We start from the raw sequence: 27392 nt of genomic DNA on the forward strand, positions 1-27392 counted from the left end.
AATGATCTCCTCGTACAACACATAGAGCATCTACATGTGCAAGACACACATGACTGTCGAAGCTGTTTGAGCTGTGAGGTGGGCGGCTAGGGAAACTTAAAAATGGCAACAATCCAGTCTCAACCCAATTTTCCTCATCCCCCTTCTCTCTCGCTTTCCCTCTCGGTTCTGGTAACCGGCACTAGCACACTAGCACTTAAAGGTATCAGCGTTGATCGCATACCTTAGATCACCAACTCTCTTTGACAACACTCTTTCATTCCTTGCTACACTTTTTAATCCCACACCTTCTCTCGTACAAACTCCTTATCCGACATGCAGTACTTCATGCTTCCTGCTGCTCTCATGACCGCATCCGGTATGCTGGCCAATGCTGCGCCCGTCAGTAGCGGTGCCAGTGCGAACCAGAAAGGTGCTCAAGGTCTTGAGCCTATGGCTCCTTCTGCTACGCGCCCTGGTGAGCCGCTTGTCGTCTCGTGGGGACCAGCCTCCGGTAATTCAGACTGGAAGCACATGAATGTGTCGCTTGTCGCCCTCAGTGAAAACGGCAAGAACAAGGTGACTCATCTTGCTACGGACGTTGATGGCACTGATGCAAAGAACAACACGCTACGTACCAAGGCACCTAAGCATTTGGGTAACAGTGATTCGACCAACTATGTGATTCGCTTTACCGACGGTAAGGAACACAAGGACTCGCCGAAGTTCACTATCGAGCACAAGAACCACACATACTCAAAGCTGAGTGCGCGCCACGGCGATTCGCACTCAAGTGCATCCTCGAGTGCATCGGACGCCGATAGTAATGGTGCAAGTTCCATTGATTCGAGCGACATCTCAGCTATCATCCAGCAGATGCTAAGCTCGGGCCACGCTGCCGGCGGGCGTAGTGCTGCTGCTGCAAAAGCTGGTGGTGATGATGTGGAACAGAGCGGTGCTGACGGCCTTGAGGATGAAGAAGAGCAAGAAGACGACGGAGCTACCAAGGTAATGAGCTCCTCATCGTCTTCATCGTCGTCGTCCAAGGGGCAGCTGCCGACGCCTGTGACTATCGATGGCGTCATGTACGTTCCAATGGTCGGCTCGTCTCTGCCAAGCAATCTTCCAACGTCTGGCTTGGGACTTGCTAAGTCCAATTCGACAACCGGCGATGGTTCAAGCAGCAGCAAGAGCCGTCACCACGCTAAGCAAACGCACAAACCGGACAGTCGTGATGCTTGGTCAGATATTGCGCAGTCAATGGACGCTGCTGAAGCTAAGCACCGTCACCACGGCAAATCGTCCTCGTCGTCAAGTGGAGAGACGGATAGCGACATGATGGGTGTGCGTAATGCGGCTGTTTCTATGCCGTCGACGTCAAAGAATCACCGCCACAACGGAAAGTCATCGTCAACGACGTCCCCATCGTCATCGAGCAAGAGCCACCACCACAAACACTCTAACAGCCGTGGTTCAGGCAGTGCCCACGGTCGTAACGCTGCTGCTTCTACATCAGGAAGCCCATCGTCTTCTTCGTCGAGCAAGAAGCACAAGGGTCACCATGGCGGACAGCAGAAGCTTCATTCGTCAACAACTGGCGCATCGTCCAGCCACGATTCTAAGTCTTCGTCAGCACCCGGCAGCTCGAGTGCTTCAAGTCAGTCCAGCTCGACCAATGGTTCTTCGAGCTCGGGCAGCAGCAGTAGCTCCTCGAGCGCATCACCCAGTGGTGGTGCACCCGCTGGCAAGAATGCTGCGGCTTCCGGTGGCAGCAGCCAAGGAGGAGGCAGCGACAGCCCAAGCGGTGGTAACGGTGGCGGCGGCCCTACGGGTGGAGAAATGACAGTGGCGACACCGCCTTATGCGGCACAGTGCCAACCTCTCAAGATTACGTGGAAGGGTGGTGAGCCACCGTTCCGCCCCAAAATCACGGCTGACGGTGACGTCAGCAATGTGCTATCGCTCTTGGATGAGACGTCTGACACAGGTCTGACCTGGAAAGTGAATGTGGCTGAGGGCCAGAAATTCACAATCAGCGTTTGCGACGCGACTGGCCAGTGTCAAGCATCGGCACCTGTCGGTCCTGTAGGCAAAGGCCCAGGTGACTGCTTGAACGGCGATGGTGCGCAGAAACGTTCATTCGCCAAGCGGGGTGGTACAACAGGCTCTTGGGACGATGAGACATCGTCGTCTTCGTCATCGAGCGGCCGTAACCACAACACGCGCACGAAGAGCTCATCCAGCAGTTCAAGTCCTTCGGCATCGTCTTCATCCACCTCTGCCATTAACCTGAACAGGCTAACTTCATTGACATCGGTGCCCTCGGCCGCTGCTTCGTCAATTCTCAGTTCCTTGCCTTCGGTCTCCTTCTTCCGAGGTATGGACCCATTGGCAGGACTCGGCTCGCTGTTCTCGCGTGAGAGTGGCTCCTTGTCGAGTACGTCATCGTCGCCCATGGCTTCGCGTTCCATGACTCGTTCTCGCGCAGCGCCAACTTCGACGTCGTCGCGCCGTCGTCACCATGGCACTCAGAGCGCGAGTCAGGGCAGTAGTGAGGCCCTCGATGGACAGATGACACGCTCGTTGCACGATGAGCAGTCGAATGGCCGAGACCAGGATCTGATGGATGTCTTGGCACAGGGCATCATGGGTGACTCGGGCTTGTCGCCAAGCCAAATCAGTGAATACTTCCACAGCTCCGGACACTCAACGTCAGACCACCAGCGTCACGGCCAGATGTCTATGACTGTGGACTACCACCGCGGCACGCAAAGTGTTTCGATGAGTAGCTAAGAGTCGCTGGGGGTGCTTCGGCTGCGCCACTGAGGTTTCTTGTCATGTTCTTGAGAAATTTTGTGTTTGGATGTGTATTAAGGATGTTTGTTTTGATGTTGTCACTGATTGACTGATCTTTCCCACATGACATCTTCCCTTTTCTTTCCCCGTTTCATACACCCCTGTTTTGTGACATTCCCCTATCATCATCATCGTTTCGCCTTTCCCTTTCCCTTTCCCCCTCCCCCTTAGACGCGCATACATTCGTTTATTTTTACAAGCTAGCGTGTCCTTATTTTTACCCTTGATCCATTGTATGTAGTGCCAAGCCAGAAATTTACGCATTTTTTGTCAAACTTGTAAGTTTGCACGAGCTCTAGCAATCAATGCGACAGAGTATGAACATGGTAGTTGGGATGAAGCGACAAACTGGGCTGAACGATTCATTATTTATAAAGACGGTATGTACACCATGTCTTGATCAAGTGGTACCATCATTCAAGGTACTTTTCGCTCAAAAATGAGGGGGCTCTCACCAGTCGCCAAAGGGCCTAGGCACGGCCACATAAAGAAAGGCAAAAAGGTGCTGCGAGCAGGTTAGCACGGGGATGGGGCAGGTGTAAATGAAAGGCTGTGATGATATTATGTATCAACATACGCCTCGAATTGGTCAACACCAAAGCTTTGATCCTGCAAGTTGAGTCGCGCCCACATACGTACACCGCGTAGGTCTTGTTCGATTCGCGCATAGCCTGGATCCATCTGCGTGCGGTGATGATCATGGAGTGAGAACAATCCATGTGTCCAAGAGACTGGGTCATCCACGTACGGAAAACCAAACGCGCCCTAAGATAGGAGGGCTCTCTGCCTCCTGACGCAGTACATTTTGCATGTCCTTACTTGTCCCACGTTCTATCAGGAGCTCGACTTCTTGCCCATCAAAGTACGGAGTGACAAGGGTCGCCACAACATTCTCAGACAGGCCGCCATACAATCCCGCCACATGTCCGTCAAAATAATCTCAATGATGTCTTCAAGTAGATCAGGGTTCGTTTTTTTCATGATATACAGAATACTCGTGATAGAGGAGGAATCGAGTGATAGCTTCTCAGGTAGTGTGAATGGTACTGCGTGTTGCACACAGTCAGAGTTATGAGCCAAACGTACCTCCAGACATACGATCTGCATCTGTTAGTAGCTTGAAAAAATGACTCCTCTTATTACGAACGGTTGTCGGTGTTGAATTGCCTGCCAACTTCATCATGTACAGAAAACAATGCGGACGCCACTCGATATCGAGATTCCATGCTTCTCGAAATCTTCGAAGAACATGAAATTCTATTTAACATCAAGGAGACGAACAAACAAATCAATACTTGATTCTTTTCGTCCGTTACACTCATAGAAAATGATCGTTTGGCCAATTTTGGTTGAATGGCGTGACAGTAGGAGCTGTACTAGTCCGAACCATCTACTTAGTTGTTGGTATGAAGTGTGGGGATGGAGGAAGTCCAAGCGGGCTGTGTGGAGGCCATGAAAGCTGGGGCTGTCTTCGAACCTAGAAAAGTGTTTGCATACTCTTTTTGATGCTTGGCAGAGCATTAGCAGCAGCAGCAGCCATGACCGGAACAACACATGTGTTGCCACGGTATGTCGAGATTGCTGTAAACTTAGAAGATCCTATGTTCCGCGGGGTATACCATGATAAGACAAAACATCCCAGTACGTGATGATGTACTGCTTGCTGACGTAGACAAGATGACTTGGACCGTGTGCTGGAACGAGCTCAGCATGCAGGTGTCGAGGCGCAAATCATTACGTCCGGCTCACTTTCGGAAGTGCCAAATGTGCTTAAGCTTGCAGATCCAAAACACCACTTGTTCGCAACGGCTGGATGCCATCCAACTCGGTCGGCAGAGATGGAATCGTACGAAGGTGGCGGGGCAGCAGCCTACATCGCAGCCTTGAAAAGTCTTATTCAGACGCATCCGAGCATTGTGGCCGTTGGCGAATGTGGTCTTGACTATGATCGACTGCAATTTTCTCCTGCTGACGCACAGCAGCGGTGCTTTGAGCTTCAACTTCAGCTCGCACGGGAAGTGCAGCTCCCTCTGTTTCTGCATTCACGCGCTGCTCATGCGGACTTTATCCGCATTCTACGACCACATCTAACAGCACTCCGGCAATGCACAGACGACCACAATCCCTCTGCACAGAGCCGTGGGAGTGTGGGTGTCGTCCACAGTTTTACTGGCTCCCTTGAAGAAATGCAAGAGCTCGTGGCTCTGGGGCTCTATATTGGAGTGAATGGGTGCTCCCTCAAGACGCAGGAAAACTTGGACGTCGTCAAGCAGATCCCTGTGCATCGCATTATGCTTGAGACGGATGCACCATGGTGCGATATTCGCCCTACACATGCTTCGCATGCATATCTCGAGGCATTTGGCAATAGCCATCCCGAGCTGTATGCGACGTATTCACCCGCCCGTGTCAAGCCTGAAAAGTGGAATGAAGCATCAGCCGTCAAGGGTCGCTGTGAGCCATGCCACATTGGTCAGGTGGCAGCTGTGGTTGCACAGCTCAAGGGCATGCCACTAACATGAACTTGCCGAACATGCCTATCAGAATTCCGTTGATTTGTTTCAGCTTAAGTAGAGAAGAGACGCGTAGCCAGGCAACGAACGAGGAGTGTGGAGGCACCGATCAAAAGTCCTCCTAACGGTGGAGAACAAGTTACGACGCGCAAGTCGTTGGCGCCGAGAAAACCACGTGCGCGCTGGGACACTGGAAAGTGCTCAGGCATATATGGCATTCGTGTGGCGATTGTCACAGTCTAAAGGACGCGTGAACCTAGCACAAGCTTAAAAGCCCTGCGTGCCACGAGACTGAGGGTGCGACGACGATAAGAACGATTGTGAGATAGCTGCAGAACGTCCTAGCATTATGGACATTGAGCAGGATGATGCCGTCACGCAGCTTGGTGGACTTGCTTTGGGCCAAGTTCTGCAGGACCTGGGCGTCGTTGGCGCGGACTCTGACTTGAGTCGAATTGGACTTGGTTCGAAAAAGACAGCTACGACACCTGCACTGCATCGCGAGGAAATTTACAGAAATGACTTTGATGATGACGCAGACGATGATATCAAGTTGGGGCCCGTTGGTCAAGATGACGAGGATGACACCATCATGGAAGATGTTACGAACCTGCGCAAAACGCCCGTGAATCGCGAACCTGGTCGTGGCAAATTCCTTGTGCGTGGCGAGGAAGAAGATTTTGCGGATGAAGATGAAGAGGATCACCAGGAAGGCGATGCGCGTAAAGGAATGGTGCAGCTCGCGACAGTGCCAACCACACAGCCGCCACTCAACAAGACAGACGAGCTTGTGGCGCCCAAGTCTGCGCTACCATATCAGCAACAGCAAGCCGAACCGCCAATGAGCCCTACAACGGAAGCGCGCATGCTCTTCCCGGACTTTCAACCCGGCAAATTGCTAGATTTTACTGAGCTCTTTGGCACGCGCTCGCTGAAGCGGCGAAAACTCATCGGTCGGCTTCCGCAGTATACCAAGCCGCATGTCGACATCTCTGTGCGGGAATCAGATAAGGATGAGTTCTTTTCAGCTGAAGGGTTTGAACGCGAGAGACAGCCAACGTTTCTGGGACGAATTGTGAACCCGCATTTAGCAGATCAGGAGTATGAATCGGCCAAGATTCATTGCCAAGTCTTGTTTGATGATTCGGCTATTGAAGATCAAAGTGCTAACGGTGATACACACGAACCAATCCAGCTTCTGAATAATGTCGAAGTCGATGACTGGCAGCGGCGGGTTCTGTTGGACTCGCACAAAGATCAAGCTGAGTTTTCAACAGATGAGAAGCTTCTGCCACCTGTATTATCCATGGAGACCGTGAGCCGGCCGCGGAACCATGAGCTTGCAAACGGCATGTGGTTTGAGAACATCATATGGAATCCCCATCATCCGTTTCGCCGCTTCGATCGTCTTTTGATGGACATGAATGATGCGGAAATGATCTTGGAAAATGAAAATACTCAAAGAGAAAAACAAGTATCGCTTTTGCGGGCAGATGCGCCACCGAACTTACTCAAGTCCAGCAAGTTCGCGGCGGAATTGGATCCATTCAACCTGTCGAACGATCGCATGTACGAAATGAGCAAGGAACATCGACACCGGGTGCGGCAGACACTCGGACAACTGGTTGTGCGGCATGCATGGCCTGCGATCAAGTTGCAGCTGCCATTCTATAAGACGCGGCTTTCGAAGCATGAGACGCGCTCATGGCATCGCCCACGGATCCAGTTTCCGTCGAACATGCCCATAACGTTTTCGCGAGTGCGCACGTCGCGCAAGTCCAAAGATGGAGAGCGCAAGTCAAAGGATCCAAGTGAGGTGCTTCACAGCACGCGTGACCTGACGCTTAAGGATGCGAGCAACTACATTATGTGTGAGTACTCTGAAGAGTACCCGCCTTTACTTTCGAACATTGGGATTGGGTAGCTTGCTGGTCAACTACTACCGAACAAAAGATGCCAAAGATGATCATATTCCGCGCTCCGAGCTGGGCGAAGCATTTGTGCTCGACATTACCGATGAGTCGCCGTTCATGAAGTTTGGCAGTGTGGAGCCCGGGCAGACGCAACCAGTCCTGTACAATAATATGACTCGTGCGCCTCTGTTTCGCCATAAGCCATCGCAGAACGACTTCTTGTTCATCCGCAGCACAACCAAGAATGATGTACGGTATTACCTACGGGACGTGCCGAATTTGTATGTGGTGGGCCAAACGTACCCAACAACGCCGATCCCTGGTCCCCATGCGCGCCTTGTGACAAACAACATCAAATACCGCCTGCAAATGATTACTTACAAGCTGGTGGAAAAAAGTCATGCACACCGCATCAAAATTCACCGCGTCATGAAGTATTTCCCGGACCAAAATGAACTACAAATGCGGCAGCGACTGAAGGAGTTTATGGTGTACAACCGCAAATCCGGTGATGTGCACCAGGGCTTCTGGCGGCTCAAGCCGGACGTGCCGATCCCGGACGAAGCCGAGCTACAGAAACTCTTGACGCCCGAGCACATTTGTCTCGTCGAGGGTATGCAGGTCGGACAGCGTCACCTCCTGGATGCTGGGTTTACAAAGACAGCAGAAGGCGCCGACGACGATGCAGACGAAAGCAAGTTGGAAATAGAGCAGCTGCTTGCTCCGTGGATCACCAGCAAAAACTTTTTGCATGCGACACAAGGCAAGGCCATGCTCAAGCTGCACGGCGAGGGTGATCCCAGTGGACGTGGTGAAGCATTTAGCTTCGTGCGTGTGTCAATGAAGGAGATTTTCCTTCGTGCTGGCGAAGATGTGGACGAGCGACTCGCTGCAGAAGCCGAGACACGCGCCAAGTCCGGGCACAGGTACAACGTGGCAGAGCAACAAGCGATCTACCGATCTGAAATCGCGCGTATTTGGAAAGCGCAGCTGGCGGCACTGTCGAATCCTGAGCCGCCGCGCATCACAGCGAAAGAAGAGCAGCTATGGCGTGATGAGCAGCGGCGCGAGCGCAAGCAGCAAGAGCAAAAGGCCACGCGACCACTTTTAGTCAAGCGACTTTTTCATGGCGTTTGGTACAAGCACATTGTGCGTGATCCGTCCGTCATCAACGCATACGTAAAGCAGCGACAGGAAATCGAAGAGCAGAGCATCGTCACGGAGTCGCTCGTGCCCACGGGCGATGCGGCGTTGGATGCCATGCGAAAGAAGCGCCTGGAAGAAGAAATTGCCGCGCGTGTCAAGAACCAGGACCGTCGCTTGCAACGCAAGAACGCCAAGGCAGCGGCAGAAGGCATCGACGGCGGCTACAAAAAGATGCCGAACAAGACAAATACGAAACGGCGCTGTGGCCGCTGTGGACAGGTTGGTCATATGCTCACGAACAATGCGTGCCCACAATACCATGCAGACAAGGCCAACAGTGGACGCCCAGGTGCGAGTGGTGCTAATGCGGTGCGTCCGCCCAGTGTGATGCCCATGCCGAACAGCACCTACTATACGAGTGCATCGACTCAGCAACAGGGCACCGCGATGCCAACTACATTCCCACCGTTCGGCATGAACGACCCTATGGGCCCGCAATCGCCACCTCCGCCAATGCAGCGATGAATCAACATGTTCGTCATTCGATTCATTTTTCCAGTCTCACTGCCTGTTGCTCATTTCGACACCTGTATGAAAGTAGGACTTGCTCCGTCTTCACTGTTTCTAATCCGACTCATTGAGATCCATGTCCGGGTTTATTCGTACACTGGTAGTGGTAGTCTACAACTTGGACATATTTGTTTGATTTCCATCCAAGGAATCAGGCATTCCTTATGGAATATATGATGACACGGAGCAACCACGATGGAAGACTTATACGCAGAATGGCCTGACATGGACGATGGAGCTGTCGCCAAGCCCCATTCATTCGGCATGAGGCATATGGGACAGTCACCCAACACAACGGGAGACGCTGAATCAGCTTGATGAGATGCTTCTTCGTCGCGATCTTGGCTTAGCATAGACGCAAGCTCAGCTGGCGTCGGTTGCCAATTCCAGTCATGCTCAGAGCGGCGCCATGATCGAGGAAGAAAGAAGAGAGGTCCAGCGACATTCTGACCAACAAGTACTAAGGCCTGGGCGCAACACCAGCCGATAGGAAGCCAGACCCAAGGCGATGGATCGAAAAAGAATATATTGAAGCGAAAGCAAAAGAGATAGATTGGCACATAGCAGCGAGTGACTGTCATACCCAGGACAGTGCTATTCAAAAGACCCGTAGATCGCCGCTGAATATTACAGTAAATCTGAGGCGCCCAGAACGAGGATGAAATCAGTAAGAATACAAAAACAAAGTGAACTGGAAAAAAGGGGGCAAGCGTCCAAATTGCGATGACTCCGATAAGCCAACGAACAGAGGAGGGTGTGTGCTCGCGCAGGTAACGGATACGGCGAAGCAAAAAGAGACGATACTCATGCCATGCAGACTGGTCCACATGCGAGTCGGACGAGCTGTCGTCCTCACTATCAAGCAGCGATGCCTGCGCTGGATTATCACGTCCTAGAGTCGTCGTTCTTGCCGCTGCAGCGGCTGCTTCCTGAACAAGCTCGTTGTGTTGACGAAACGCATTGACGGCCAATCGGCACTCAAACGCGAAAAACAAGATGCCTTTCATGAAACCAATTGTCAACATCCCAGGGGGTGTTGAACTTGTTGGACGAGAAAGCTAGCATAGTATGAGTTATGCACAAGAACGCATCAAAGTTTGCGTGGATGAATAATGAGATACCAGACACACGAGTAATGGCCGTGTGTGTTTGAATGCGCTCACATTCTCGCGACATGAGCAGAAGCTGTACAAATACAACGCAAATCATCCCAGCGACATAGTAGCGGGAATCGCTCCAGAACTGAGCGCGCGACTTTCCTAGCAGCGTGTCTGTCTCGACAAACATGCCGCAGCGTGATGAAACGCCAATAATGTTCAGTTGAAATTGGGGAGCTCGGTGCACGACTGCGAGTCCCGTTGGGTGAGACAGCTCCCTCTCTGACAGGTCAAGTTCTGTTTGCACATGCTCAGGACCGGCAGGCATCATTTGTGCATACATCTGGATCGTACAGTTGCTCGGATCCCGTTGATCTGGAAGAACAGGGGGCGCCTTTGAATCCCAGTGGGCCAGCACGTAGTCCAAGCGCTCGATTCGAGCACGAATATCAGCCAAGCATGCTTGCCCTGTTGCATTCCGAAGAAACATGCCTTCCTCTTGAGGTATCATGCCAAGAACGTGCCGAATATCCAAAGGGTCATGCGACGTGCTCGGTGTTCCAACAAGAAATATGCGACCGGAGCGCATGACGTGCACGCCTGCGACTTCTAGCGTCGTAGTGGTCAGTGAGTCATCATCACTCGCTATTCCTCGAAGCGTCATGTCCCCATACAAGTGCGAAACGTGCGAGTCGGGTACTGGACGCTCGCGAAGTCCCGCATAGATATTCGTATGATTCCAAACTGCTTTTCCTCGCTCGCGCACTTGCTGGGCGGACGTGTGTGACTGGTTCCACACCGACATCTTGCCGAAATAGTACCCACTCGCATTAGGGAAAAAAGCCTGCGGTGGGCCACGGTGAATACTGTACAAATCCTGCAAGGCGTCTTGTAGTTTTCCATCGCTATCCTTATGAGGAACGAAGGTACCTTGCTCTGATTTGTTGTTGTGAAGGTACCCCTGCAATTCATTGAGCTCGCGATCGAGACGTGTGCGGGTATGGAACAAGTCACTGCGCTCGAGTACTCGAGCTGCATATACGCGATCTGATAGGGTAATGAATGCTATGAGTACCAACAAGATCGCTTTCCAGCTCATGGAAGGCAAGAAGCATGACCGAGTCCTCGGCCAACACAACCGCACGGACCTTGCCATGGTCACAATCTAACATCACCCAAGGATATGGGGCGAAGAACGTGCTGCTTAGTCAGCCGCCACTCATGATGACAGTCCGATAGACAGAATGTCTGACATACATGTGTGGTGAGAATGGAGACGCGCGTCAAAAGGCTGTAAGACGATAACGACGTTTAGCAAAGTTGGTCCCAGGAAAGATTCTAGTCCCCCTCACCGGCCGTTCTTGACGTACATCGAGTACGATATTTTTGAAATTTGATCCTCACAAGCGGCGCGGTACCAATCTGACTTCATTCTTCTTTCCCCGCTCACCCTTGGGCTCAATTCCGCCATCGAAGAAAACCGCGACTATTTTTTCTTTCTTCAATAGAATTTTGATCGATTGTCTGTAAGAGAGGCGCGCACACATACAAAAGACGTTTGGACATGCATGTTCACGTCCTGGGTATTGGTGCGATGGGCACACTCATAGCGTCGCATCTTCGCACAGCTATGCGGCAGCGTCTCATGCCACTTATGCGCACACGAACGCCGCGTTGGCATGTACCAGCTTCTGTGGCAGCATACTTACCTGATGCAGAGTCACTGACATTAACATTGCATATGCGAGAAAAGGCAGGTGCCCGAAAACAGGATGACGACACACCAGGCTTTACGGAACTGACTGTAGATCGCGAAGGTGCGCGCATGACGGAAAAGGGATTTGAAGTTGAACTGGCGTCGCCGGTCGATCCAATTCAGACACGCGTCTTTCTTCCAGATGCTAATGGGATACCCCGAGAGAGACCTGGGCGTCCACCACGGCCGCTAGACAGTTTGATTGTGACGGCGAAAGCAGATGCTACGTTCGCCGCTGTGCGCTCCCTTGTGCCGCGCATTACCCCATCGACGACGGTCGTCTTGCTCCAGAATGGCATGGGTGTGCTTGATCAACTGATTGAACGCTTCTGGCCTCGCCCAGACATGCGACCGCACTTTGTGCTGGGAAGTACCACACATGGATGCTACTTGCGCAAGCCACTACATACGATTCACGCAGGCTTTGGCAGCGTGTATTTAGGACTGGTGCCGAGTGCTCAGCTTGCAACAGCTAGAGCGACAACACCGGCAAAGCCGCAGGGTGTCGAGCCATGTGCATCCAAGATGGATCTCGCTGGTCTGCCGGAAGGCTCACTCCGTTCGACACTCGCTCTATTGCTGTCGTTGCCGTTGGACGTGCATTGGGAGCCGATTCGCGCATTCCAAATGCGCGCGCTACGCAAGCTTGCCATCAATGCATGCATCAATCCGACAACGGCGCTTGTCGACTGCAAGAATGGCGACTTGTTTGGCGTCCCTGCAGCCCTGGACTTGTTCCGCGCCCTATGCACAGAGGCAAGCCAGGTGCTAGAGGCGCATGCGCGTGATGCGAAGGCAGCGGCTACAACCAGCGAAACAGAGGCGGTGCATCTCAGCAGCTTGCCTTTGGCCGACTTGCTCACACAGACAGATGGAGACGGTATACCGCTTTTAGATGCGTCACTGAAGCCGGCATCGCTACTGCATGAAGTTGAAAATGTTGTTCGGGCGACAGCGACGAATTGGAGCAGCATGCATCAAGATATACGCACACGCCGTGGTAAGACGGAGATTAAATATATCAACGGGTACCTTGCTGAACTGGGTCGGGCATATGGGATCCCAACGCCGGCGAATGACATGCTGATCAACCTTGTCAAGCTTAAATCACAGCGCGTAACCGGTTCCTGGAATTCGCGCGCCATGTAAGAAAATACAAAGGAGTCTATGAATGTGTGTAACTTGTGTGTGTTGCGTTGTGTCTATGCGCGTCGCTCGGGGTCCTGCATCCGGTGGATTTGAACGTCACTGTCTAGTTAGTGGATGTGACACAGCCAGAGCCAATATTGGCTACGTACGGGCCGAGAGTAATCTGTGACATGTTTTGCGGTGTAATCAGCACATACTGTACACCCAAAGAAGCACGTGCAGCGTCAATCTGTAAAAGAAAGAGGAACCAAGCGGGTTATCGTCAGCATCCCGTTGTAGCCGGCACATACCATCATTCGCATCGAGACTTGTCGATTGACCGCATCCATAAAAACATCGAACTCATCCAGGCACCGGATCGGGCAGCCTATCGCCTCCCATAGCGAGAGCAGAAGGCAAATTGTCGCAAAGGACTTTTCCCCACCAGACAGTGCCTTGGGGTCTTTGTCGTGTGCGTGTGTTCCATCACCTGTTTGGACCTGGTAGAGGGGAATGCATGTAAGTGCAGTTGCATGCGTCAGCTACTGCCTCATTTCATGGCACTGTACGTACCCGAAGCCTGAGTGTCTGTGCATTATGATCGAAATGCAGTGATCCAGAGAACCCGCGGTTCTGCAGGTGCAGGGAAAAGTTGGCTCGCGCACGGATTGCGACGAACCGGCGAAAATAGTGCCACTTCTCAAGCCGCAACTGGACCGACTCTTCCAGCAATTGGATCGTTGCGTGTGTCTGCTCGAGTTGCAGTTTCGCTTCCTGGTACGCCTTATTCTTCGCGCGCAGCTCCCTGACTACTGCATCGACAGAGAGACCAGTGCGGGCCTCGTCTTGTTGCAAGTGAGCCTCGATCGCATTGATTTGTTCCTCCAGCGATGCTGGCGTCCGCTGTGTCTCGACACGCGCACAATAGTCGGTGGCCATTTGTGTCCACGAGGCAATGAGCTCACAGAGCGAGGCATGCTCGCGACTGGTTTCTTGTACCAGAGTGTTCTGAGCGTCCATTTGTCGAGACCAATGCTCTTGTGTCTTTTGCAGGCGCACGCGCTCCGTATACGATTGCTGGAGCTGCAATTCAGCGTCCCTTCTGTGTGCCTCGACAAGCTCAATTTGGTCGAGCAGCTGCTCACATTTGGCCAGGTGCGGTGCGAGGCTTTCCTCAGCCTCTTCTTTCTCGCTCTCAGTTTGTTTGAACCTGTCGACGATCCGAGCCATTTCCTCGTCCGCTTCGACACGCGCCTCTTCGAGAGCAGCCACATTCGCCGGCTCCTCTTCTCGCATGAGCTCTTCCACATGCGCGATCCGTTGCCGCAAAGCGCGCATCTCGTGCCGAGCGGCTTCAACAGCTTGTTGATTCCTTTGCTGCTCTTGGTCGTATGCAGCCTCACGGGCCGCGACGGCCTCGAGTGCTGTTTTGACATGGCCAAGTTTCTCCTCATACGATGCGATGGAGCGGCGTGCATCGTCCATCTCAACGGCATGGTCCGCAGCGAAGCGCGGCACGCCCGTGTACCGCGTAATTGTTTGCGTTACACTGCTCTTAGCACCACCGGTGATTTTGAAGAGGTCCGCGGAGTAGCATTGGAGTACGTTGGGAAGATGCCGTCGCATGAGCTCATCGCCCTGCACACGCTCCGAAACAAGTGCGCTCTTTTCGATGCGGTGGCCATCGATCAGTACCCGCACAATGTACTCGTCTGTGTCGAGGACACGCAGCATTGTCACGACGGACGCGTCTGGTTCTCCAGCAGAATAGTCGTACAAGTCGCGGGCTGCTGTAATGATTTGATTCGAGGCACGGAACTCTTTGAGGATGCGTGCGAGTCGCACTCGATCATCGTGATTCGTCACAACAAAGGCATTGAGCGGATCGGAAAGCACGCTCTCGATGACTGGGGCCCAGCGCCGCTCACGAAGTCGGATGTGCATGCCGAGCGGCCCTATCGGACGCTCATGCCATCGAGTCTCACGGCGAATTGCCGCCATGATCCGCGGCATGTCGTGCCCTCCAAAAGCAGTGATTCGGTTCGATGCTGCCTCTGTGCACCGTTCGAGAAAGCTCTGCAGATGCGAGATCTTCTCCTCCAATACATGTGTGTCCGATGTAAGGCGTGCTCGTTCAGCACGGCACTCCGAGCGGCGAACGTTCACTTCATCACCTGCCTGCCCAAGACTTACTTGGCGCCGCTCGACATTGAGTCGCTCTCGCACAAGCTCGTCCCGCTCAGCCTCCTGTGCTTCTCGTATAGCGCGGCGATCTTGCGCTTGACGCCGTGCTTCTGCATCGATCTGAGCTTGCATCTGCCGGATCGTCTGCTCAACACGATCGGCCTGGTGACTTAGCTCACGCTCCTGCTCCTTGAGACGCGCAAGAGAGGCGCGATGCTCCTTGACGACTTGCAGAACCTGTGCACGCTGCTCCTTCAGCTGAACTTCTTTTTCCTGACTCTCGCGACTTCGCGTCTCGAGCTCAGCGACGACATCGTTTAGTTCTTTCGCGCGCAAACTATCATCTTCACGCCTCTTCTCCAATGCCGCGTGCTTGCGGTGTGCATGGTCCAGCTTGGACTCTAGCGCCGCACGCTCTTTCTCCTTGGCAATCACCTGGCTCCATACTAGTTCTTCTTTCAGAGCGTCGAGTTTCTCCTGCTCAACTCGCGCCTGCTCAATCTGATGCCATTTGTCATTGGCTTCGCGAGCCTCTCGCTCTAGATCAGGTAGGACGTCCTCCGTCATTCGAATGGCTCGTTTCATGCGCTGTACATTCGTCTGAATGAGCTCATACTCCTGGGCAAGTTGCGTGAGCTGAGTGCCCCGCAGAAAAAAGCTGTATTTGTCCTCTGGTTGTGAGCTGCCAAGGAACTGGCGCGCGGCGTCTTGACTGAGAATGTTCATTGGATTATCAACCTGAATGTTCGCATAGTCACATATAGCATCGAGTTCCTCGCGCTTTGTCGAGACAATCTTTCCATCGGCGTTCTTGATCTTCCAAGTGCCAGCCCCGTCCGTGTGAATTCGGCGCTCGATCGTGATCGCGTGGCCGTACACATCAGGGCGGTACGCATCAGACCCTTGGTTCCGCATTCGGACTCGCACCTCAGCAGCGCTAGATCCTTCGCGGATAAAGTCTTTTAGACTGCTGCCCCGACTCGTTGTGGTTGCCTTGCCACCCAGCGCGATCGTAATAGCCGTCAGGATGGCGCTCTTGCCACTCCCATTATGTCCAATGATGAAGTTGATGCGCGGACCTAGACCAATGCTTAGATTTCGATGACACATAAAGTTGATCATATCCACGCGTTCAATCACGCCCATAGTAGCAGCAGAAGCTTCGGCCTGCGCCGGCGTTGGCGCGACATGTGCTAGCCCTTGTGTATCTGACTGCTCACCGCGCATCAAGGTGGACTCGGAGTCAGTTTGTTGATGTATAGCACTTGGTGGAACTGACGGCTCCTCCGATTCAGAGGCGTCACTAAGCACCCTAGACAGTAGCGGCATTTCGGTTGCCACGGCCGTGGACTCGTCGTCTGACGACAAAGGGGTATCAATTCGGGCGCGTTTCGCCTAGAGTCAGAGAGTGTTCCATACGTACAAATAGTTCTAAATCACGCGCAACATGATCATCATCGTCCTCACTCACGCCTCGCGCGCGTCGTCGCATTGCCTCACACCCACAACCCCAAGAAACCTGATGTCACACGTACGTACACGCGTCGGTGGTGTGGGGTGTGTGGAGGCTATTGAGGCACGGCGCCCTGCAAGACACACGCCCAAGGAGGGGGAAATGATGAGTCTGGCTGACGGCGCGGCAGCGAGAAGACTGGTATCACCTGGATTAGAGGACCGCTGTGCATAAATCCCATACGCGCTCTAGCCCGCCGTGCGAAATCAACGTGCGTGCGTCCTGAGGTGCGTGTAACAAGAGCCTAAAAGGCCAATTGCGCTTGTCGGCTCGAAAAAGCGGAGGGCCGCCGACAAGCACCGTCTTCTCTCATCGCACTCTTTCGCTCTTGGCTTAGACATAGTGTTTCCATACTATGTTCGCTGGTACGTGATACGGCAGCGTGGCTGACATGCGCCAGGTGCACCGACTCCCTCGCCGCTTGAGCTCGCTATTGCACGGACACAGGCGCGCCAGACTGTGCGCTCGTTCGCCCTGATCGTGGGTGTGCTGCACTTTGGTACGTCCAGCGTGGTGGTTGTATGCTTCAGTACTAATTGACGCCATCAGCACCTTATCTCTTGCACTATGTGAGCAACATCTTCCGCCTCAAGTAAAACACATGAATGGTGCAAATGCGTTCGCGCCCTTGCACACATGAACAGAACCAGCAAATGAGACTAGAGGGTGTATATTTGTGTGTGTGTGTGTGTGTGAATGCATGCAGAGAATACGAAAGTAGAGTTATACGAGCTACAAAAATGATTTTCGTTCATCCGATTGCGACCGTGAATCAGGCGAAGTACCGCGACTTGCAGGAACGTCATTCGACACCATATTGTGCTTGTTAAGAAAGAGGGCAATGGTGTCAAAGTACTTGGCCTGGATGTGTCAGCATGTGAAATACAGTTATAGTATGACATCATGGAAAGGTGACGTACATTGAGCCATGTATCATCTGGATGGTTAGCACGGTGGTTTGGCAGGCGCGGAGACGTACTATGCGTGGCATGATCGAATGTGTGAATCTCCTTCCTGGAACTCTTGCACAAGCGGTACAGCTCGGCCATATGCTCAGAAGGCACGATCTCATCGTCTCGTGCACTGAGAAAAAGAACGGCCATGTGAGATGGGATCTTAGTGATCGAGCGATACGAGGGCCAAATTTCACCTGTGAAACAACGTGTGTGTAGCGTGTGAGTATCAGATAACAGGGGAGGGGGGAGAGTGAGCAGCAAATCGATACGTACGACACAAGAATGTGAAATGTCGAAGCATCGGCAACACAGAAGGGATCAGTTTCGGAATGCTCAAAAATGTGTTCTCTACAATCAGGGCACGCACAGTTTCGGGGTTACGAGCAGCCAAGTCAATGGCCACGGCCCCACCAATGCTCTGCCCATATGCGATGACGGGGGTGTGAGAGAGTTTCGCATGCTTTCGAATCCAGTCTAGCGTCGTCTGCGCATCGATACGGAGCCCAGGTTCGGTGGGTTCGCCGGTCGACAGGCCATAGCCACGGTACGATAACATCACCACGTGACAGCCAAGACGATGGAAAAAGTCCCGGGCAATTGGCAAACGGTGGCCCATGTTGCCTGCATTCGCATGCAGCATCAGCACCGTGGGACGTGGCTGTTCATCCTCGTGCGGAATCACATACACATGCAGCTTGATCTGATCTGGCGTCACAAGACGATGCTCAGTATATGGCATGCCATACTGAGAAGGCGAGTCGACAATCGTCCTTGAGCCTTCAGGGAATGATGCTGGGTAGATTAACGCGGTCTGATACACATACAGAAGCCCAGCGAGTGTCGCTATCGTAACACCCGCTGCACCTGCAAGGACACGTGCTACGGTCGATACGGACATAGCACGCGAGCAATCCAGCAGACAAACGAGTCAGTTCTTGAGGGGGATGAGAAACGCACGGGCGTGATGGTTGGACCGTGCGTACTTTGACGACAATGGATCCTAAGATGGGCGAGCCGAGCGTGCGCCGAACAAACCCAATGAACGGAACCCAACAACACGAACGTATGTGGAGTGCCTCAGGGGAGAGGGGAGGAGTGTGGCTGAAGATAGACAGACGCCTAGCTGAGAAGTGATCGGCCGAAGATCCACATTCTTTCCAGCACGCCTCTCTGGGGTTGCTAGCCCCAAACATCACTGGGTCTCATCAGCGATGGCGCCGCCGCTATATAGTACGTATGCAGAAGCAAGGACGACATGAGAGACATGCTTCATTTTTCCCATATGAGTACTGAGCACCTTATCTAACTGAGCAGCAACACAATCTGGACGTTTGTGGCATGCGTACGTGATACCGCGAGGGAGAAGTGTCGGAAAAGCAGGGACGACGAACAACTGACTAACACCATCAATAGGGGCCAAATCCTCGTGGTGACGGTAGGATTGCCTGGGCGTGGAAAAACGCACCTCGCGCATTCGATCCAGCGTTACCTGCGCTGGATGGGTGTGCAATGCCGCGTATACAACCTAGCAAACATGCGGCGTAGTATGTTGGGCCCATTGAACCAGCTGCCTGGGGATTACTTTGGAAATGTACAACATGATACCGAGACAAAGATGATGCGTCTGAATGTAATGGAGCGGCTCGAGAGTACGATCCGACAGTTTTTCGAGCAAGGTGGCCAAGTCGCTGTATACGATGCAAACAACAGCAACCACGAGCGGCGGTGTTTGATCCAGGAAGAGTTTGGGAAAATGGGTGTGCAAGTTTTGTTTATCGGTACGTATCGTGCGATATTGCTTGGCCTTGTGTAGATTCGCATCACACGTTGCGGCGAAAAAAAAAAAAAAAAAAAAAAAAAAAAAAAAGACTTACTTCACATATGCCTGTGCCAGGACGTCCTGTCGTGTCTCTTGGCACTGCCACCACCAACTCTCACCGCATCCGGATCACACTCGTTGCCTTTCTTTCTGCTCTTACTAACCGAAACTAGAATGTGTGTGTGATGATGAGATGCTCATCGAGCGGAATATTCGGTCTATGCATCATTTCAATCCAGACTACCAGGGCTGGTCTCCCGAAGATATATTTGCCAATTTCCGCCAGAGGATTGCTATGCATGAATTAGATTACGAGCCAATTACCGAGCCTACCGCACCACATGTTCAACTACTGAATCTCGGGCAACGCATTGTCGTCAACAACGTGCATGGGTATCTTCAGAACCGGATTGTGTTCTTCCTCATGAACATGCACAATCAACAACGTACGATCTACTTTGCCCGCACGGGTGAAGCACTGATCGAGCATCTGTACAAGGCAGATGCGGACCTCTCATCCCTAGGTTCGCAGTATGCACAGCGCTTGCACGACTTTGTCATGGCTTTGCGTGCGAAAAAAACATTCGCATCAGACGAGTCGTGTGCGACGCTCTCACAACAACACACGTTGTCGTTCATCACCTCATCCGGCAAAAGTGTGTTGAGTGATGATGTTGAAGGATGGGACGATGAGTGCAGAGAGTTGCAAGTATGGTGCTCAACACGCAAGAGTTCACTCAACACAGCGACACCTTTTCGTTTGCAGGGCACACGAGTGATGGAAATGACGCAGCTTGGCGAGCTCAAACCCGGGGTCGTCGATGGCATGACCGAAGAAGATCTTCACACACGGTTCCCACGCTACCAGGAAGAACAGGCCAAAGACCCATACAGTTTCCGATTCCCACGTGCCGAGAGCTATCATGACCTGGCGATTCGTCTCGAATCTGTGATCCTCGAGTTGGAAAGGGCTCGTGAGGACGTGCTGATTATTGCACAGCCGTCGGTGCTCCGTTGCCTGATTGCATATCTGCAGGGCAACAAACCGCAGGAGATCCCCTTTATCCAAGTGCGCGAAGGCGACTTGGTCGAAATCCGGCCGCAGGCATTTGGTCTAGCGACACGACTGTTCTCCTTCTGGGACCCTGAAAAGGAGCGTGAGCAACGCGATATTGACTTCGCTATGCGCGCTGCGATGGCCGTATCACAAGACTCTGAGAGTCGCCTGCCTCAGCATACGGACCTTCATGGAAACTCTCTACTACCCTGACCGTCGTACATAGATACCACGGTTGCATACCAAGAGCAACGTTTTGACCCTGTAATTTTGTTGGCCTTTCTTTACTGCATAACGGTAAGCGATACTTCAACAAGTATCATGGGGGAACATACTTTCGTGTACTTGTCGCTCTTGAGCTTGGAGCGCCGATCGAGCATGGCCTCGGCCAGACGTCCTTCCCTTTGTGCCCGTAACAATTCACGCCGCGACTCAGGGGCATATTGATGCCAGGAGCCGGCATTCCATCCTTGTCGTGAGCGTGCGAGTTGCACTTCATCCACCAAACTCGCTGCACTAGATGTGCCCACTTTCGTGGCTCGTTGCGTTTTTCGATAAGCATGCCGGAAGCGCCACTGCACACTTACGTCCCAAACACAAGCGGGCGTGAGTTCTTTGGCATCTGCTCGCACCAGGCGGCGCCGTTGGCGTGAATCTGCAGATGAACTAGCATCCTCCGTAGCAAGCCAGCCACCGTATTTGGATTGGAGTGCAAATCCAGCCCGAGGACCTGGAATCACAGTGTCGTTACCATCGCCGGGTGAGGCTGTGGATGAGGATGCCATTGGATCCACACGCCGGAGAACCCATTCCTCTTGGGGCCCACGAGCCTCGTTAGACGCAATCACAGCACCGTAAGAAGAAGAGCCCAGAAATGTTCCCTGGGCACTCTTGAAGGTCCACGTCTGTGACTCAGGCAAGTTGGTCGCAACCCAGACCTGGTGGACAGTCAGCGGTGTTACTTCTGAGGCAACGATTGTCGCGCCATCAGCAAAGGCATTGTCTTCTTCTCCATTTCCACTGATTGCTGGCAATGCAGGTGGCTCAACGGTCGATGTCTCAACTTGAGTGAGTGGTGCATTAAAGCTCAGCACAATAGCAGACCCATTTTCTTGTCGCTGGTGCACGAAGCATGGACCAGTTATTTCGCCGCATACACCTGGACTAACCCATGCTAAACTTGTGTGAGTCTCTTTTTTTTCTTCCACCCTCACGCATCATCCCTCTCTCTCTCTCTCTCTATCTCTTTCCGTCTCGTTCACTCACCTTGATCATCTCCACCATACATGTCCACATCAGACTCATCATCGTCCACACTTGTAGATGCACGCTTGCGCGCAGATGTACTGCTTTGGATCTTGCTTCGCTTGCGCTTCGGCTTCGGCGTGAGCGCAAGGGTAACATACCTTGTCTCCTTTGAAGGTAAGTCGGAGTGACCTGCCACTTCCAGACATGGATCGATGAATCGAGGATGGGACACCGAAAAGGTGGAGAAGGTCGTGAGGCTCTAGGCGCCTACGCATTTTTACTGCGCCCCTCAATGTGCGAAATGGGGCCTAAATTATGCCGATTCCATCATCTTGGCCAACGTGGGTCAAGGATGTGCGGGCGGCTCTTGCGTGCGAGCGACAACCAGTCCCTCACTATGTGTACAAACGGCTGGCAATCGATCTGATCCTTGTGACGACAAAATGTCGCTCTGCTATGCTGATTGATACATGCACACTTTCTCTGCGTCAGATTCAAGCTCTGGCTGCACTGTTCGAGCAGCATGGTCTCGACAACCTGTCACTCATCCTATACGCACCAGCTCATCAAGTATTTGTCGTAAACAGGCAAAGCGTCATAGAAAGCTTCGAAAAAGATCAAAATCGACGTGTGTTTGTCGATCCGCGCTACGCGCACCAACCAGTCTATGATACCCCGGCTGGTGTACAAACGATCCTATCGCGCATTCAGGAAGCATGTGTGGCAAACGAGCATGCGAGTATAATTGTGTCACGAAACTCCACGGAAGATGCACGATACCTCGGCATCTCTGCATGTGGATGGCTTCTTGGGTATCCGGTCGTGTACCTATGCTCGACGGTAGGCGATGCATTGGACATCTCTCATATGGACGCCAGTATTCAGTGCCTGCCTGTCGCACACGAAGAAGCAGATGCACATTGGTCTACGAATGAATGGGATACAAGCGCTGCCAAGTTCACGGACCTGTCGCTTCTTCTTGTCGAGGCGACGATGCAATACGCACCTGTCCCACAGATGTCTGCTCACGAATATCATCCAGTGATGGCTTACACACTACCAGTAAACATGCCACACGCACAGGAATTAGTGGACGCATGGAAGCACCAAATTCTCTCTCATTGGCAAGCGCGGCGAGTTTATCTTCCTGAGTTCCTACGCCATGTCACATTTCACATTCAATCTGTACAAATATACATGGACCGAATCGCATTGTAAGAGGAAACTAGCCATTCTGGGTACCTTTCTTTGCTGCTGCAGCTTCCTGCTTCGCACGCAATGCTGCAGCATCTCGTTCACGGCGCTGTGCAAGCGTGAGTCCACTCTCGTTGTTCTTGCCCTTGTTCATTTCTGCTTGCTTCTTTTGGTTCTTTGCACGTGCGATCTCACGAGCATTGCCGCCTACGCATGAGGTGAGCTACACTGATCTGAACAAAGATGCTTGTACTTACGTGCCATGATGAAGTGGTTGCCAGTGTGTGTATGTGTTTTCCTTGTTCCACAGCGAGAATATGGGAGCCGGGGATATATATATGTTTGTGTGGTTCAATAGCAAGAGATGTGGAGCCAAGCGAAGTGAACACGCAGTCCTATCTGGTTAGTGCCGCGTGCATGAATCGTCGCCTATCTGGCGCAGGCTGGACGCGTCACGGCGATATCGGGCAACGTGGAGGAAAGTGTCCATCTCAGCATGCTCGATACACACTTCCACGATTCATCTGTAATCTTGAGCCATGTGCTCTCGAGTCACCCATTTCTTGGCAGCGCCGATCTCCACGCATTCGTTGACCCTGGACTCGGCATAGAAAGTGCCGTCGGTTATCTTCGCATTTCATCGCGCGCGCGCGAGAAGAAACTTGACCAGGACCTGAAAGGTTATAGTCACGTTATTAGAGCGACGATGGGTGTGAGCACAATTTTCTCATCATCTGCTCGATTTGCCCTGCGGCATGCGGCCAAGGCAAGTCCTTGCCCCATGAGCAAAGCATTCATCTCAACGAACCAACACAATGTACCTAGTCTATTGACCCTCGCTACTGTGCGACCCGAGCAATTAGATGCCATTCTGCAGCACTCGGCCACCTTGAAGCACAGAGCCAAGTTTACGGCCTTGGGCTTGTCTGACATCGAATCGTCCCTCGACAAGAAAACGATCGCTTTAATCTTCAGCAAACGCAGCACGCGAACACGTGTGGCAAGCGAGTCAAGTATTGCAGCTTTGGGTGGACATGCTATGTTTTTGTCGCCGTCTGATATCCAGCTGGGTGTGAATGAAAGCTTGTATGACACCGCTTTCGTCGTGAGCTCCATGGTCGACGGCATCATGGCACGTGTCGGGGGACATGACGAAATTGAGGTAAGGAAGCGAAGCTCTTGTTCGGTGTGACACTAACTTGAAAGATGCTTGCGCGCAATTCAAAAGTGCCAGTGATCAATGCACTTTCGAGTCTATTCCATCCCACGCAGATCTTAGCAGACTTGCTCACGATCCTCGAGGTCGGCGGCGTGCAAGGGCCATTGCCGCTCCTTCAGACGCTGGCTGGAAAAAAAGTTGCGTGGGTTGGCGACTCGAACAACATACTGAACGAAATGCTCGTGACATACCCTCGACTGGGCGTGCACGTGAGTGTCGCTGCTCCTCAAGGTGCTGCGTACGAACGCAATCCTGTCGTTTGGGATCTCATGACCCGTGGCCTTACAACACTTCCGCAACACATGCCTCGCGGAGAAGTCGAATGGTGTCATGATCCAGTCCATGCCGTCAAGGATGCCGACTACATTGTGACCGATACTTGGTACGTGCGCCAGCTTGGAGCTCGAGCCGCTGACGTCTACACAGGATTTCAATGGGTGATGAAGCGCAGAAGGACCAACGCCTACGTGACTTTGCCGGATTCCAGGTGACAGAAGAGCTAGCTCGCCAAGGCGGTGCCAAGTCTGACTGGAAGTTCTTGCATTGTTTGCCGCGCAAGGCCGAGGAAGTCTCCGACGAGGTAAGCTAAGGTCGTTTTTTTGTTGGCTCTGACACGTTACGCAGGTATTCTATGGTTCTCGCTCACTCGTGTTCCCTGAGGCGGAGAACCGCAAGTGGACCATCATGGCATGTTTCGAGTACGTTGAACCTTACAAGTGCGCTTACATTCAAGCTGGCTCTTTGGCCGCCGAGAATTGTAGGGTCAAGGTATATGCACCATATTGCGAGCTCGTCGCAGCACGTGATTGACTGATCATTATCAAGCTCCACGGAGATGTGATGAGCGATAGGGTAACGCCACCTAGTCCGAACAGAGGATATATTAGAGGAAACTGTAGTGCCAGAAAGCTAAATCTATTCCTCTATTTGCAAATCATGGTAACATTCTATGAATTGAAAGCAGCGATGCCGCAGGGCAAGTCGTTCGACTTTGCCCAGTTGAAAGGCAAGGTTGTCTTGATCGTGAATACGGCAAGCAAGTGTGGCTTTACTCCGCAATTCGAGGGCTTGGAGAAATTGTACAAGGACTACTCGCCGCGTGGATTGATGGTACTGGGATTCCCATGTAATCAGTTCATGTCTCAGGATCCTGGCGATGATGAGAGCATTGGTGGATTTTGCATGAAGGTACGTTTGCTGGTAGGAAACCCACGATCAGAGGCGGTGGGAGCTGGGAAGGGGCAGTACTTTATTAGAACTTTCATGACTGACACGGTTGTTTTCCAGAACTATGGCGTCTCATTCCCCATCATGGCCAAGTCGGACGTCAACGGCGAGCATGCGAACGAAACGTTCAAGTTCCTGAAGCATGAGCAACCAGGATTGTTTGGCTCTGAAATGATCAGTACGTACTCACATCATTGGATTGTCTAACACGGTACAGAATGGAACTTCACCAAAGTAGGTTACCGACAAATATACACGCTTACCATTACTAACCACATCAGTTTTTGGTTGATAGGCAGGGCAAAGTGGTGCACCGATATGCACCCCAGACTTCCCCTGCTGATATTGCGAAAGATATCGAGAAACTGCTTTAGATTCTATAGTCATCTCATACATTTGTTCCGTTTCGTCCTATGTTTGCACACACATACACACACACACACACACGCACGCACAAGCACACGCGCGCGCGAGCATTTTTGCCCGTTCCTATATCTGGGCCACTCGTTTTTTCCATTGTCTCTCTAGACTCTCCATCAACATGGAGAATGGCGTCTTGTCAAGTCCCGTCTGGTCAAGTGATCCCATAAACTCTTTGGGCAAGTACTTTTGGTCTGTTTCAGGTTAGTGAAAATGCATCGAAGGGTCATTTCCGACGTACTTGGCCCCTCCGACTGTGCTTGAGCCGCCACATACTCCCTTTTCCGCAAACGATTCGCGGACTTTACATAGAAGAATCCCGTGAAAGCTGCAGCGAGCATAATGCCCCAGCTAGGTTTTCATTAGCTATGCGACGGACACGTACGTCGCGGCCATCCGCTTGGGAGAGCCTCGAAGCAGGCCTTTTTGCTCCATGGTTATGACTATGTGGAGAGAAGGGGAGCGAGGAAATGAATTTAGATTCATCACTAAAGGATTTGGATGCAGAAATTGATTGTGCTGCCGTGGCTACACTAGGGACGTATGGACATCAGCCGTGTCTGGGACGAGATTGTCCTACTCCGCTCGACGTTGCTGCCTGACGAGTTCAGCTGGCGCGGGACACCCGACGAGACAGAGGTATGGGAGCGTGTGTATGAGGCTTGCCAGGATGGCCAACCTTTACCGATGTCTGTACCACCACAGCAAGTGCATCTGTCATTGTGTGTGAATAAGCAGTTAGGCGTTTCAATGAATGTTAAACTCAACGAATCCAATGCTCGTCCTGGAATCTCAGTCTTTGTTCAGAGAACAGATCTTATCTCACAAGCCCAACTGACTGACATGGTTCAACAGCGTCTCGATGAGTGCGCATTGCAAGACATTTCACATCGGACGTTTGACGTGTTGAACTTACTGCATGAAATTACATCGGAGATCGAAGAAGTGCATGAATGTATAAGTGTCGACCAAGAACGTTTCCAACATGCAGTCGCTCGTCAAGCGAATGCACAGAGTCTTGCGATGAAGCGCGTGATCTTTTGGTCTCATCACCTTGTAGCACCATCGAAGCGGCGCCAATTTGCAGCATGGTGTCCAGAGCTAGGTGTGTGGGGCTTGTTCAAGCTGGGTTACCCAGGATTCTTGTGCTTTGAAGGTGCTTGTGACGATGTCGACGATATGGTTCGCCGCGTAAAAGGCATGCAATGGGCGGCCATATCGATGCGTACCGAAGTAGCGTGGACATTTATACGCACCGATGACATGCTGGGAACAACACTGGAGGCGGCGATCCGGCATTGTCCTCTAGCAAAGGCGCGTCCACTGTATGAAAAAGTGCGCACTGACGCAAAAGAAATCGAGAGTATGAGCGAATTTGTTGCATGGTACGTCATATTCCCACCTTGAAAGATATGCGCTACTGACACGAAGTCTACGGTCTCTACCGCTGAGTGAAGAGGAAATCAGTGATGCGTGTCATTTGCGCATGGCACAAGGAGGAAAAAATTCATCGAGTGGCGAATGAGGACGGGCCGAAGCCCTCGTACATCGTCGAGACAGGCTCACACTGGATGTACGGCTCCAACGCGTACGTCAA

The 27392-nt window shown here is 52.3% G+C and overlaps 13 protein-coding genes across 13 annotated transcripts; 9 read left to right on the forward strand and 4 right to left on the reverse strand.

The window, feature by feature from the left end:
* Window positions 1-315: 315 nt before the first annotated feature.
* On the forward strand, window positions 316-2772 carry MGL_0710 (uncharacterized protein; the record flags this gene model as incomplete). The annotated part of the gene is made up of 1 exon (XM_001732065.1): window positions 316-2772. The coding sequence occupies one exon, from the start codon at window positions 316-318 to the stop codon at window positions 2770-2772; it is 2457 nt and encodes an 818-aa protein (XP_001732117.1).
* A 1901-nt stretch (window positions 2773-4673) lies between these two features.
* On the forward strand, window positions 4674-5357 carry MGL_0711 (uncharacterized protein; the record flags this gene model as incomplete). The annotated part of the gene is made up of 1 exon (XM_001732066.1): window positions 4674-5357. One exon carries the CDS (start codon window positions 4674-4676, stop codon window positions 5355-5357), a length of 684 nt encoding a protein of 227 aa, XP_001732118.1.
* A 340-nt stretch (window positions 5358-5697) lies between these two features.
* On the forward strand, window positions 5698-8932 carry MGL_0712 (uncharacterized protein; the record flags this gene model as incomplete). Its single annotated transcript, XM_001732067.1, has 2 exons — window positions 5698-7219; window positions 7302-8932. The coding sequence occupies 2 exons, from the start codon at window positions 5698-5700 to the stop codon at window positions 8930-8932; spliced, it is 3153 nt and encodes a 1050-aa protein (XP_001732119.1).
* Window positions 8933-9955: 1023 nt separating this feature from the next.
* On the reverse strand, window positions 9956-10879 carry MGL_0713 (uncharacterized protein; the record flags this gene model as incomplete). Its single annotated transcript, XM_001732068.1, has 1 exon — window positions 9956-10879. The coding sequence occupies one exon, from the start codon at window positions 10877-10879 to the stop codon at window positions 9956-9958; it is 924 nt and encodes a 307-aa protein (XP_001732120.1).
* Window positions 10880-11638: 759 nt separating this feature from the next.
* MGL_0714 (uncharacterized protein) lies at window positions 11639-12979 on the forward strand (the record flags this gene model as incomplete). The annotated part of the gene is made up of 1 exon (XM_001732069.1): window positions 11639-12979. One exon carries the CDS (start codon window positions 11639-11641, stop codon window positions 12977-12979), a length of 1341 nt encoding a protein of 446 aa, XP_001732121.1.
* A 53-nt stretch (window positions 12980-13032) lies between these two features.
* Window positions 13033-16634, reverse strand: MGL_0715 (uncharacterized protein; the record flags this gene model as incomplete). The annotated part of the gene is made up of 5 exons (XM_001732070.1): window positions 13033-13078; window positions 13177-13208; window positions 13270-13458; window positions 13532-16537; window positions 16566-16634. The coding sequence occupies 5 exons, from the start codon at window positions 16632-16634 to the stop codon at window positions 13033-13035; spliced, it is 3342 nt and encodes a 1113-aa protein (XP_001732122.1).
* A 1203-nt stretch (window positions 16635-17837) lies between these two features.
* On the reverse strand, window positions 17838-18509 carry MGL_0716 (uncharacterized protein; the record flags this gene model as incomplete). The annotated part of the gene is made up of 1 exon (XM_001732071.1): window positions 17838-18509. The coding sequence occupies one exon, from the start codon at window positions 18507-18509 to the stop codon at window positions 17838-17840; it is 672 nt and encodes a 223-aa protein (XP_001732123.1).
* A 313-nt stretch (window positions 18510-18822) lies between these two features.
* MGL_0717 (uncharacterized protein) lies at window positions 18823-20700 on the forward strand (the record flags this gene model as incomplete). The annotated part of the gene is made up of 4 exons (XM_001732072.1): window positions 18823-18841; window positions 18926-18953; window positions 19025-19389; window positions 19604-20700. The coding sequence occupies 4 exons, from the start codon at window positions 18823-18825 to the stop codon at window positions 20698-20700; spliced, it is 1509 nt and encodes a 502-aa protein (XP_001732124.1).
* A 71-nt stretch (window positions 20701-20771) lies between these two features.
* MGL_0718 (uncharacterized protein) lies at window positions 20772-21941 on the reverse strand (the record flags this gene model as incomplete). Its single annotated transcript, XM_001732073.1, has 3 exons — window positions 20772-21661; window positions 21754-21865; window positions 21894-21941. 3 exons carry the CDS (start codon window positions 21939-21941, stop codon window positions 20772-20774), a joined length of 1050 nt encoding a protein of 349 aa, XP_001732125.1.
* A 250-nt stretch (window positions 21942-22191) lies between these two features.
* MGL_0719 (uncharacterized protein) lies at window positions 22192-22953 on the forward strand (the record flags this gene model as incomplete). The annotated part of the gene is made up of 1 exon (XM_001732074.1): window positions 22192-22953. The coding sequence occupies one exon, from the start codon at window positions 22192-22194 to the stop codon at window positions 22951-22953; it is 762 nt and encodes a 253-aa protein (XP_001732126.1).
* Window positions 22954-23635: 682 nt separating this feature from the next.
* Window positions 23636-24909, forward strand: MGL_0720 (uncharacterized protein; the record flags this gene model as incomplete). The annotated part of the gene is made up of 4 exons (XM_001732075.1): window positions 23636-24091; window positions 24136-24585; window positions 24773-24846; window positions 24882-24909. 4 exons carry the CDS (start codon window positions 23636-23638, stop codon window positions 24907-24909), a joined length of 1008 nt encoding a protein of 335 aa, XP_001732127.1.
* A 175-nt stretch (window positions 24910-25084) lies between these two features.
* Window positions 25085-25582, forward strand: MGL_0721 (uncharacterized protein; the record flags this gene model as incomplete). Its single annotated transcript, XM_001732076.1, has 1 exon — window positions 25085-25582. The coding sequence occupies one exon, from the start codon at window positions 25085-25087 to the stop codon at window positions 25580-25582; it is 498 nt and encodes a 165-aa protein (XP_001732128.1).
* A 756-nt stretch (window positions 25583-26338) lies between these two features.
* On the forward strand, window positions 26339-27202 carry MGL_0722 (uncharacterized protein; the record flags this gene model as incomplete). The annotated part of the gene is made up of 1 exon (XM_001732077.1): window positions 26339-27202. One exon carries the CDS (start codon window positions 26339-26341, stop codon window positions 27200-27202), a length of 864 nt encoding a protein of 287 aa, XP_001732129.1.
* Between the last annotated feature and the right edge of the window lie 190 nt (window positions 27203-27392).

This window comes from Malassezia globosa (assembly GCF_000181695.2).
Source record: "Malassezia globosa CBS 7966 chromosome Unknown mgl_sf_1.2, whole genome shotgun sequence".
In the NCBI taxonomy this organism is placed as follows: domain Eukaryota; kingdom Fungi; phylum Basidiomycota; class Malasseziomycetes; order Malasseziales; family Malasseziaceae; genus Malassezia; species Malassezia globosa.